The following is a 13,493-nucleotide window of genomic DNA, read 5'->3' on the forward strand; positions in this document are numbered from 1 at the left end:
GCTCTGGTGATGACTCCCACAAATTGCCAGGGCACAGACTTGTGCAGTATGAATGGGGTCAACCCGGGAAATTCCCGGGTCCGAGGTGCAGTATGAATGGTGTTTCTGAGCTGGGACGCTCCGAGACCGTGCAAAAACCCGGCTTCAAAAACCCGGGATAATGCAGGGGCGGCAGTATAATAGTGGTATAATTTGTATAAAGACGGGTAACCTGGTGTGCATAGAGAAAAAAAATCATACCTCCTGATCAAACATCTATGTCAGATATCTTAAATTATTTAGTGAATTCACTACTTGTTCTTTAAATCTTAAAGTGGCTGGTATGAAAAAATAGTTCAAAGACTATGGCATACAGATATAGGGAGACACTTTGACATATATATGACAGACTTGTCAAATTGCCTTAAATATGAATGTGTCGCCCCTCACATTAACTTCTTTGTGAGTGGCTGGATGCTAGAAACGTGATCAGCGTATTCAGATAACTGTGCAGAATATATTGCCACCACTCTATCCCTACTCTCCCAATCAGGGCCACCAAGAGGAATGTTGAACCCCGGTATAACAATTTCTTGGGGCCCCTTCCAACGCTGCCAAATATTGGTGGCTCCAACCACTACAAAGACAGGCCTGGACCCCTCGGTACTTTGTACATGCCCCCCTCACTAACAGCACCCCTGATCCTGGTATGTTCAGAACGCTCACAAATTACAGGAGTCCTCCTGGACTTCTGGAAGTGTAGGCCACTGCTGCAAATTGGGTCATCGTGGCCACTCCCTCTGTTTTGTGATGTAAATTGCGCCATTGCGCAGTGAGGGGGGCGGAGCTCTGATGACGCAAATTGCCTCATCATTCCCCGTGCATATGCCACTTTTCTGTAGAATCTCCATGCAGCCATCTTTCCTGTGGTCCTGCCACAATCACAGAGATCCCAGATTCTGATTGGGTGTGAGCAGGAGGTCCATTCTCCCTATGCAGCTATTTGAAACTGGTGAACTTAAAAGATTTCCTGGTCCTAATAGATGAGGTGGTAATACAGCATCAAAAGCTTTAATCCCCTCTGATCTGAAGAGGATGGCATGTGATTAAATGTAATCTAATAACATGACACAGCTCACATCCAATCACGTGCATCTTCGACACCCCAGGAAACCACACTTTATTGAAGCCCCCTGGCCAACTGCATTAAATAAAGCGTTTGACTAGTTAAGGGATTGTCGAACTCATTTAATCTTACATATCGTTAAAAATATTTTAATTTGCGTGTGACAGTACACTAATACTGCCATGAACTAGTGCCAGATGGAATAGCATGTTTAAACATTTCTGAAGAAAAAGTGCAATAATTCTAGACAGACATAAGAATGCAGATCGTCTGCAAAATTCCTGTTTTATAATCAGCCATGATGTTGGAGCATGTCCATCAACAATCTGCCGTTTGCGATCAGTACGGCTGAAGTAAAATGATTAGACGTGTATCAGTAGTAGTTTCATCACAGGTGACAGGATTAACATACGTGTATAAACAGTGGAGGTTCTTGCTTATTTGTATTAATCCCTTCACTCAACGCCATATGCTCATGTTATTTTTAATTTATTATCTTGAGATTTTCAAGGAATACTGCAACTTGGTGATAAGGGGAACCTTTGATTTAATTACAAAAGATTTCAATAACAGTGTAATTTGCGAGACCAGTTTCTTCCCTGTGCCTGTGACAGAGAAAATTTGATTTTACGCTGCTTGGTCAGGGACTAATTGTTCCTATAAAAATTCTCTGTACACCATGTTGGCTCTGAAGAATATAAACATTATTATTAAGAGCTTTAATGTTTTTCCAAGATATGTCACTTCCTTCAGAAGAATTTATGAAACGCCACCAAAATGTTTTTGTAAGAAGGGAAAATAGGGAAGTTATTTTTAATTTATCCTTATGTGGTGCATATTCCAGTGTTTTGTGATGGAGAATTTTAATTTGGGTTACCCGGAACATTTTTTAGCTTCTGGAAATCTTTGACTCAGAATGTTTATATTCCCACACGTCCCCTTATGTGTCTGGATGACCAGGATCAGTTGGCATAGGATCCTAGAATTGTTTTATTGTATTCGGTGTGCAAAAGGAAACAATGGATTACTATTGTAGACTGAATAATGTTCATGTCAAATGGGTCAAATGAGGACAGATTGTAGACTGTTCATAGAACGGGTACGTCGTAGTAATACAGTGGTTGACAATGATACTGGGGAAGGATAAGCATCATGTGGGAAGCTAGAGTACTACAAGCAGGACCAAAGACTATTGTGACCTAGGGAGAGATGGGATCAGGAAAACGGACATGGGAAAGCCAAAAAAAAATCTATACCTCTCCAGGCCATTTTATGTAAGGGGCATTCGCCAACATTTAGTTCTTGCCCTAAAACTCAAAATTACAGTGCCATCCAGTGCACAAACATGATCCTATACAGGATGGCTGGGGGGATCTCTAGGGGGTCCCTGGACATTACAACACTTCATCATCATCATGATTTATTTATATAGCGCCACTAATTCCGCAACGCTGTACAGAGAACTCATTCACATCAGTCCCTGCCCTATTGGAGCTTACAGTCTAAATTCCCTAACATACACACACACACACACACACACAGACACACACACACACACACACACAGGGAGACACTAGGGTCAATTTTGGTAGCAGCTAATTACCCTACTAGTATGTTTTTGGAGTGTGGGAGAAAACTGGAGCACCCGGAGGAAACCCACGCAAACACAGGGAAAACATACAAGCTCCACACAGATAAGGCCATGGTCGGGAATCAAACTCATGACCCCAGTGCTCTGAGGCAGAAGTGCTAACCACTGAGCCACTGTGCTGCACTACACTCAGTTTTGCTAGTTGGGAGTAAATGTTAATAATAAAGAAAGAGATGTGTTGGAGGTAAAGTTTGGAAGAAAAAACATGAAGTAGAAATGAAAGTAGAAATAAAAAAACTAAACCAATATTAAAAGTGTCATCCAATGATCCCACGCGATCATTTGACCAAACCTGCAGCTGTTTTGGCTACAAGCAGCACAAAGACGTTTTCAGGATCATACCAGATCATTTGAAGTTCATACCAAATCATTATTTTGCTGTTTTTAGACACCCTTTCATATTTCATATAACCCCTGACATCAGGACGGCCAATTTCAAGTTACAAATATTCTTTGTTTTGTAAAACCGACCCCCTTCTTTCTAGCTTGCAGGCTAAACCCTTTTCTTAACAATTAATGTTCATATGGTATACTACTTGTAATTATGAAATCATAACAGTAGATCTTTTGAACATATTATTCTTTTATAATTCTATCTCTCTCTGAGCCAAGGTTCCGATGACCAGGAATACAAAGGATCTGAGGAAGTCGGATATTTTGAAGTAGTGGATTTGTGCAAAACATGTTGTAAACCGTAAAAGAGATCGAAGCCAGAAATAACAGATATATATTAATATTAATTCATCTTCCCAACAATTGAGATAAGAACAACATGCATCTTTTCTGAGGTTACTTTTTAGGTTATAGTGACATTACTTGGGCCAATCATTCATGGCGTTTGATGACATCCTTCTCTATTAGTTTTTTCTTTGTTGTTGTTTTTGTTCATTTATATTGATTCTTAGTAAGAGTATATTACATAATACGCGTTTTTATAGTTCACAGTGGATCATACTGTCAGAATAACCTCAGAACGTGTCATGGTAACTCTTGGAGGTTAAAGAATAAATAAACATGGCAACAGATCAGTTACATCTCATCTGGGGAATCAATTAAAACATCAACAGTCAGTATATTAGATCATCTATTGTCAGCAAATGAGGAGATAATGAGAGCACATGCCGGCCACAAATTGTCTATAATAAGTGTACTAATGGTTTTCCTGTAAGATCAATGCTCCTTTTGTGTAATAGAATACTGTTGAGCACTGGTGTTGCTTGGAATGCTATATATGGTATATATATTTATGCATAAGTGATAATTAATTTGGCTAGTAACTTGTTATCACATGAATAAATAATCAAGATACCACTGGTCATGAAATCTGAAGAGTAGCTCAACCCAAAACTTATTCAACATTCATATAACATTGAGTGGAATTCCGTTTAAATTAGGATAAAAAAAATGGAGTTTCACTTTACCTATCCACCAGGTCAACCAAAGGAATAGGTGATCTGACACTGCTCAGCTCTGTTTCAAATAGGCAGCTGTTTTGTCAATGCTCCTCCCCCATAAACTTCACAGGGGAGGGGCATTGACAACACCACTGTCTGACCAGCAGTCATTGTAAAGAGTAGAGAAGAGCTGGATCAGTAACCAATTGAAGGAACTAACCAGTTCGGAGTTTGGAGCACCCAGATGATAAGAACTTTGTATTTTATCTTAAGTTAGCATTCATTGGCAAGAAGCGTTCTTTCAATTGCTGACGTTTAGATATAAGAAAATCTCCCCCATTACGTTCTAGGTTATTGGGCTCATAGCTCAGTTGCTGAATCTTTTATTATGAACACAACAAAACCATTATTTAAAAAGTTGTTTTAATTTATAAAAAGTAGATTTTAATGCAAATTTGTTATTTATTTTTTTGTAAATAAGATTTTGAACAAAAAAAATCTTCAGGGACTGATTCGCCAGCCACAAAATAATAAAATTGGTAGTAACTCAAATTTTTCCAAGACGGATTCCTCCTATGAACACAACACACCGTCTGATCACCATTTATGGACAGTGGTATTAGTGAAGAACCTCCATATTCCCAAGACAATCCCAGCTTTTGTCATTGGAAATGTGTAAACTTACATAAGTACATTTCCAGATATCAAACTCTTGAGGGATGTACAATAATAGAAAAAGAAATAATGCAAGTGGGATCCTATAAAAATGTTAATGCACTCAATGCATGTTCACCCAACAGAAATAAAAGAGTGACTTTAAAATGCACCTGCTGCTTAAGTGGAGACAGCCATTCTGTGGGCTTCATGAGAATGGAACATTTTAAATCATTTAAACCTAGTGACTGCAGCTGGACACCTTGGGGCTGATGCTGAGACGGATACATATGTCTGTTTAAAATAAACACTCATATCAAACGCATGTAAAAGTAGCGTATTTATGCCTAGTCAGAGGCATCTGCACCAATGGAATATGTACCAGGTTTATTTTCGGATATACTTACCACCCGACCAGGTCATAAGCACAACAAATGTTGTTTTAAACATTTGCTTTGATAGTAATAAATGCATGCTCTATTCGGTTTGATTGGAATATAAAGATTCCTATATAATACACCAGGTATAATCTACCTTCTTGTGTATGAATGAAAGCAACCAACAATATCATTCAAAAATACGCCCATAAAATAATATACAGTGTTCTCCCCAGCACCTATTTCCCGGGTGCACCACCCGGCTGGTTTTACTTACCACCCGGCTCTTGGAGCCCAACAGAGTCCTATTGTAATAGAATAAACCATTGTTTCTCCTATTAGAACAGGCACTATGTCAGCACTACACCCAGCAGTGTGTGTTACACCACTGACCACCAGTCTGACCAGTCCTGGCAGGTGTGGGCAATAACCTCCACAATTTTTAAATATTATTGCAAAGCATTATAACTGCCCCCACCCGGTTGCTTCTTAATGCCACCGGCTGGCAGAGTTTCACCAGCCCTCAGGCAGCCGCAAGTGACAGGTGTATCTATGTCTTCATGCAGGTCTGAATCAGTCACAATTACACCAATGCGCCTTTACTGTACATGGCCTATATTTGCATGCTCCTTACCTCCCTGTCATGCCTCTCAAGTCGTAAGGAGGACAAAATGTCAGATACAAGCCAATCTGCATACAGACGTAGGCATACTTTTTTTTGTGGGCATGCACAGTACAAATTTGCGTATTTTACGCTGCACAAATGGGCGTATGCTTAACCCAATGAGCACCTTTGTGTCCTAATCATGTCAGTCATTTCTTGTGAATCCATAGGCTGTAATCAAATATGGCTGCCTCTCATAAAGATTGGCTATGCGAGAATTTAGCGTACTTTAAAGGATTAAGCAAACTTTGAGTCACAACACTGGCATCCTGGTTATCTGTTTAAAAGTATATGGATGTCCTATATTAGTGCAGCCAATCAGATAAATAGGAGTCCCCACACCTGCCAATCAAACTGAAGACTCAAAGACCAAGATTGAAGCTGAAATTAATATTGATTTCCAGAACATGTCTGTGTATCAATAATCCCAGCACCAAACGAATAACGTTGCTTTCATTGATTTTTCCAGGTGTGATAATGCTGAAGCATCCTTCGGAAAACTTAGCACAACACCCAAAACAATACAACAGATTCAATGTCCGTAAATGCTTCAGTAGTAGAAATCAACACGTAGCCTCTTGGGTAGCTTTATAGACGCATAGTCCTTCTATTTGTACTACTGTCATACATGCCCAGCATGAATTTTCCCCTCACTAAGGACGCCTCTGTCTTTATTTTACTACGGTCTTTGCCTATCCTATCAGTTCATATATAAATCATTTAGACAGATAATTTATATTGGTTTACAGCAGAGTTAGACAACATGATGTTTCTCTGGAGCTTCCTACAAGTGGCCCTTGGTCCTACCAGCTTCTCTGCCACACATTATGTTAGCAGAGACAATTCAGACCACATTATGAGATCAGGGCACCAGTTTGAAGTCATCAGACAGTAGATTAGTCAGGTTGTGTGAACGTAGAGTTCACTCAGAATCACTAAGGAGAGGACTAAAGATGGCACACTGCTCTGGTTAGGAGACCACTTGGAAGCTCACTAGTGGACCCTTGGTCACCAGATGCCCACCACGTTATTATATCATTGACATTTCCAAATCACATTACATTAAAAGTCAGAAAAAAATAAGTATTAGATAATAAGAAGTGTGTCCGATGAATAGGTTAAAGTCCATCCAGATATTGAGGCCTATTGCCATACTGGTGACACAGCTAAAGTACAATGTGGACCATTGATCTCACTGGGGTCCCTCATGTAAGAAACACACATCATATTTATGTCATTACTCAGAGCAAAGAAAGTAACCAAATTCTGCTTAGTTCTATATTAATAAAAACTACAGAAGGAGACACAAAGCCGTGAGTATCATACAGGTGGCAGAAGGGCAGGTGTTGAACAATAACTTAAAGTAATCTGAAGAGGGCAAGCTCTTATTACAATACAAATGTACTGCAATTACACAGTACCGTGACATATAGAGATATTCAGGGAATGATTTTGAGAAAGTGGAGACAAGCAAAGTCACATTCACAATATATTTCATGATTACAGCTTATTATTTGGGCAGCCATAGATTTTGTACTGAACAGCATTTTATAGGCTGGAAAACTGCTTAGTAATGCTTTTCCTCAATGATTCCTACAGATCTCAGCTTCCACTACAGTCTTACTTTTATTCATAATATAGTGGATATCTAGTGCAGTGTTGGCTAACCTGTGGCACTCCAGGTGTTGTGAAACTATAAGTCCCAGCATACCCTTCCAACAATAAGCTGCTATATAATAGCAAAGCATGCTGGGACTTGTAGGTTAACAACACCTGGAGTGTCACAGGTTAGCCAACACTGATCTAGTGTGTGAGCTCGCACCAACAGGCCGCTCTCCCCTCGTGTTTTCTTTATGCAATTATGTAAATTTCGATGTTTGTAGTTATGCAATTTTGATATTTTAGTATCTATGTCATTTGGTTGTTTGTTCAAACCTCCTATTCATGGCACTGTGGACACCTAATGGCACCTTATAACTAAAAAATGATAATAATAATAATATTAATAATATTAATAATAATAATAATAATAATAATAATAATACTGTATTTTATATGGTATCGTAGGCACTGGTTAGATTGCCAGACTGCTTCTGGCCAACAATAAAGAACAATGTACAAAGTCATTTCAGGTAATGTTTTTGTCAAACCCAAACGTTCTATTTGCGCTCCAGCTCTGCATTTTCACGTGTTCAGCTAATGCATACCTCTAGTGCCTTTCACAGTTACCAATTGCTTGTGAAATGTATTTCTCTGACAGATGAAATGCAAATATTATTCCTTTAGCACATAGACACCAAGTTCAAAGTAGCCTTCGCTGGTAAACAGGAATGGAAAATGTACCTCACGCATTTGCTTCATGGCGCGTAAACATGCCATTAGGAGAGGACATCTGGATGTTTGAACTTAGCAAGCCTCTAGTCAGAGCCCGTCAAAACACAGAGATGGTAGTTTGGCGTCTAGTTGCCTAGCAACCAACTTTATACACGCTAAACACACTTGCAAAAGTTGGACAGCTATACCCATTCCTGTTTTTTATTGAACCAAAAAAAAAAATGTCTGCTGAGATCATTTTTGAAAGGATATGTCATTGCAATCTCCGGGTAGATTTATTTTCTTATTTTTCCATTCAGTTTTATATAGTTGTGTCTATTGTTCATTTCAAAAAATAAAATAACAAAAAAGGTTAACTCAGGCAAGCCAGCAAAAATATCATTAAAAAAGACTGCAATATTACAATACGGCAGACATCATTACTTCAAATTCCAAACTTGTTGCTTCATTGTTCCGACCTTTCACTTATTTAGGAAGCAGCCTTCTCTTGGGGTTACGGAAAATTGGACTAAACATTTTAACATATGTTTTGAGTTGGTTTAATAAAATGTATTGGACATGTCTATTGCATATATAGATAATCAAAACAAATATTGCATTGTATATTTTACAGTACAAATTTAAATGGTTTGTTTGTTGGAACCAATTCTATTTTCACAGGCTTTCATCTGCAGGAAAGCACTTGCCAAGGAAGGAATAGACAAGATACCCTAGGGTCAGGCATAGACATGCTCCTAAAATATGATCTTGCAGACGTAAAATGGTTTCTTAATCAGATTAAAACATCAGGGAAAGAGGACATCTGCAGTCTCACGGTAGCTTATAAATAGCACAATGATTTAGCTTGGGTCGTAAAATTTCACCTTAACAGGATGGATCAGCTCGTACACATTGCAGAAAGAATGAACAAGTGCAAAAGAGAAAAAAAAGTACCCACTGAGAGAAGCATTTCCAATTTTGAAAGCGGTGCCATGCCATCTGGACGAGTGGTTTCCACAAGGCATTCCAGGGACATTTTTTCCAAACCTCTGATGTGGAAATGAATTTATAAACTCTGAGGCTGGCATGCAACAACCAACATGAAAAGAAGAGACAGGGTGAATAGAAGCCATTGGAAACTGATTGCTGTCACACGGCAAGAATCTGCTCATGGATGGGTTTGTCTGGGTCACAAGGGAGCAATTAATCTTGGGATTAAATTTAGGCTACCAGGGAAGGGGGGGACTTCCTATTACAGTAGTTAGTGTAAAAGGACTGTCTGCTGCAGAACAACTGTGTAAACAATTCCTCTTATGCTCTAAAGATAACTTTCTATTATGCAGGGATGAGCTTATATAATGTTTTATCCCATCCAATGAGGTTCTGCAGTGGGGGAGGTTTGAGAGCTACAAGCCATGTTGGACAACTATACAAGTGCATTTTACTAGTTTATGCAATGATGGAAATGAAGGTCTCCTGTCCTCCAAATCCAAGAGTAGCCTCATCTCCTGGCACATTATACGCTGTGCCATGCACAGTGGTTAATGATGCTGCCATGCCATGCTGGGTCCTTGGGCCAGATTCCAAACCATGGTGCTATCAACTTGGAGTTTTCGTCATGCTCACATGGGTTTCCTCCAGGTGCTACGGTATCTTCAGCATGGTCAGGACCACATGGTGGATTTGGAACACGGCTATTTTCAGACCAGGAAACCGTGGCATTCTGACGCCTCAATACGCTCTATCAGTGTCATGTTAAAGTGAATGGAGGATGCTCTTCCCCCGTCACACTAGAGTGATTCCGATATCAAAACACTGCATCCAACACTCTGACAATTAAATTACTCTGGTGTAATGGGGGGGCGACGACGACATCTTTCCTTATCAATTATAATTTTATGCTGACAGGGAGTGTAATGACTTCAGAATACTGTTGTTTCCTGGTAAGAAAGTCTCAGTGCTCCAAATCATAGATGTGACTTCAACCTGAGCCCAAAGATGTAATGATGGGCTAATGGGTTTATGACACAGGTGTGTGTATTTGTGTCTATGGTAATTAGATTGCAAGCTCCAATGGGGCAGGGATTAATGTATCTAAATAAAGTTCTCTATTTACAGTGCTGCAGAATATGTTGATGCTATATATATTATGGGTAATATTACACACTCAACTATTCCAAAAGGAGTCAAGGAGTTAAACATGAATCACTGCAAAGACTGGATTTTTGGCACTTTCATGTGCTTGCTATAAAATGTGTAAATCTTACAGTTTGCATTAAGTGAAAGAAATCATGATTCCATTCCAGATTATGATAAGACTGTTTCTCTGAACTCTAATGCCTCTGTGGGTAACATTCTAATTCATGTCTTACCCACGAACCACAGAAGCAACATTATCCACGCCTTTCCTCAAGGCTTTGGGCGCCCTCTCAAATATAAAGCAGCCGTCCAAGATACAAGTCAGCCAGCTGTAGCAATTCTCCAGAGCCTAGTTTAAACTTTCAGCTGCAAAACTGACATTTGCAATCTCCTCCACCCAACCTGTGCAGCTTCGTAATAAAATGCTCAGTGTGACCCCAGGCAAAATATGAGTTTGCCAAAAATAAGCAGAAAACTGGATTATTTATTTTTTTAACAACGCTACCTAACGACCATGTTGTGTATTTTTATTATTTTTTTTAATTGAACAGAGTTAAGAAAATATGTTATTTTGACACAAATATTGCAATAGCTAGACTAATATTTTGCTGTTTTCAGGTATAGGCGATGTCATGCCTATGGCATTCGTGTTTCCAGGTCTGGATGAAAACAAGTTGGCACGTCAACTTATGTCATTAAACTTTTTTAAAATCAATATACAGTATATGACAAGTGTGTTTTTTTACTAGAAAAAATATATGTGTAGGAGCTTTAACATTCTTGAATATGCTATTTATCATCTTGCTACACCAGACGACACTATTTTGAATTAAATAACCCATGAGAGAATAACAAACTGAAAACTGACACTTTATTTCTTTGAGGGATAGATGGATAATGAAGATAAGATTGCAGAAATCCTCACATACTCCGTGAAGAGGAAAGCTGCAGCCCCAGGCACTTGATGTGGAAGGAATGTGCTTGTTTATTCATCATGGTGTCAGGGAATAACTCAGTGGTATTAAAGCAGAGACCACCTCTCTGATTGCATTTTCAGAAACTAATGAATGACTGTATATAGGAAAACTCCGGTATGTTATTAGTCTATTACTGTGTTTATCCAGAAAGGCAAAACAAAACTTCAAAACACCTGCTAGGTGACAGACTGATAAACATAGGAGTCTGCGTTTTAACATCACAACATACACAATTAGCTCAGTTAGATACTCATAAACACACCATTTAATGTGTCATTGACAATACTTTTCCACATGTTATTTTACTTAGCTGTGACCTTGCCAACTGGTGTTGAACTACAAGTTTCAGCATGCCCAAACACCTAGGAATACAGTTCTGCACAGAAGTAGGCAAGCTGTGGCTATCCAATGGCTGTAGAACTACAAATCTCATCATGACATGCCTCTTATTTCTCCAGGACTGCTGGGACTTGTAGTTGCACAGCTGCTGGAGAGCATCAGGCTGCCTGCTGCTAGTTTAGAAAGCAGCTTTAAATTAGCATTATATAGGAAAACCTGGGTAAGACATTATAGGATATATATAGACTTTGCATGTTCATAAGTTAAAGAAGGTAACATACTTTAAATTAAATCCCCCTACCCCTTATATATGGGCACATTGCCTACCTCTCTGGTGAAGAGGATTGCCGCATCATAGTGCTGTTCATGCTCATCATCCAGCTGATTGTGTTGATGTTGCCACTTGCAGAAGTTCTTGAGTGAAGTGGCTGCGTTCTTGGTCACCTCAGGTCCCTTCTCCTTGTCAGTGACCATCACCACCTTCACTACTGCCAAACGGATGTGGTTTTCAATGCTTGGATGGCTGTAGAGCCGCGAAGCGATGGAAGCCAAAGTCAACAGATAATGGTGGAGGTCCTTTCCGTACTTCTTGGACATAGACTCATCCGCTACCAACAGGAGCTCCACATGTCTGGACTTAGAAATGGATCGCTTCTGGCGTCTTCTTAGTGTGGTTCCCTGTGAAAATGTTTCTTGGAGGTTGGGGTCAGCAGAGGAGAGGGTTTGGTTGGCTTTGTGTGGGCTTCCCCTCCTAGGGTGGTCTCTGTGATGTTTTTTGAAACCTTTGCCATATTTATGGACATGATTCCCAGAACCACGCGTCTCACAGCTGGCTCTGCTGGGAACAGTCTCAAAACTAAAGCGATCCTTAATAAAGACGTGAAGCACCCTCTCTGATCCGTCACTGTACACCTGCCCTATCCCTGCCTTGCCTTTGATTAAAGGTTTGATGGTATAATGAGCATGCTTGACAGCAAAATAACCATCCAGACCCCCACACAGGTTGAACACTGCCAGAGACTGAGGGCTGGAGTCCACGGTGCCCCTGTAAAAACAGTGCTTGTGGAAACGATGCTGAGGATGCATGCGTCCCAGGTACTTGGTGCTGAAGTGAGGGGACAGCAGGAGGTCATCCCTTTCCAAATCCAATATAAACTTCTTCCCATCTGCATAGAGGATATAACCCACCTTCCCTCCTCCAGCATAGATCTGGTCAATATTCTGCACTATCCCGCTCCTCCTCTGGTGCTCAGAAGCCGGGTGATGTTTATAGGAAGCAGGTGGATCTCCCAGCTTAGAGTCTGCAGTCCTATTGGAAACAGCAGCAGCAGCAAAGTGCAACTCAGTAGCCAGCAATACTAGCAGGATCAGCACCATTGTTCCCCTGGAAACTGGAGAAAGGAAAGAGGGGAAAAAAACTAGTCTGGGATGAATCAGCCTGGAATAAAATAAAAACAGAGGCAGAGACCGGTATAAACTTTCTTTAAACAGCAGCTTAGGTGACTTATTTCCTCTCCAGCACCAGGGATCAAATCACCATCCAGCAATAAAACGCTGGACACAAGAGAGATAGAAAAAATAGACAGAGCTCTGTGATCACACAGCTGTTATTATCTGGAGGACAGGATGCGTTAACTCCTTGCGCTCAGAAGACTTTGGGGGGAGACTGCCTGGAATGCATCCGCTTTGTTTGGGATGAAGCAGAGCAGGCTGCGTCTGAGCGCAAAGATCTGTCTGGAGTCATCCACAGAACTGTTTGTAGTTTCCCAGCTTGAGGATGCGAAGACGAAGAGAGGAGAGAGATGTGAAGATGAGGAGGTGGAACAATGCATTTATACTGGAATGCTTTTTAAATGTGAGTCGTCACTGCAGGCTGCCTC

General features: G+C 40.1%; 1 protein-coding gene and 1 long non-coding RNA gene across 2 annotated transcripts in view; both read right to left on the reverse strand.

Annotated features, from left to right (window-relative positions):
• ADAMTS5 (ADAM metallopeptidase with thrombospondin type 1 motif 5) overlaps window positions 1-13,477 on the reverse strand; it is a 73,751-nt gene extending 60,274 nt beyond the window's left edge. Inside the window, exon 1 of the mRNA XM_075197129.1 lies at window positions 11,941-13,477. Coding sequence (XP_075053230.1) covers window positions 11,941-12,990 — 1,050 coding nt within the window. The 5' untranslated portion in view covers window positions 12,991-13,477. The remainder of the gene's footprint in view (window positions 1-11,940) is intronic.
• The window catches only part of LOC142139484 (uncharacterized), a 507,294-nt gene that overhangs the window by 67,939 nt on the left and 425,862 nt on the right, over window positions 1-13,493 (reverse strand). The gene's annotated exons all lie outside the window — the stretch shown is intronic.

This window comes from Mixophyes fleayi, chromosome 2, assembly GCF_038048845.1.
Source record: "Mixophyes fleayi isolate aMixFle1 chromosome 2, aMixFle1.hap1, whole genome shotgun sequence".
In the NCBI taxonomy this organism is placed as follows: Eukaryota; Metazoa; Chordata; class Amphibia; order Anura; family Limnodynastidae; genus Mixophyes; species Mixophyes fleayi.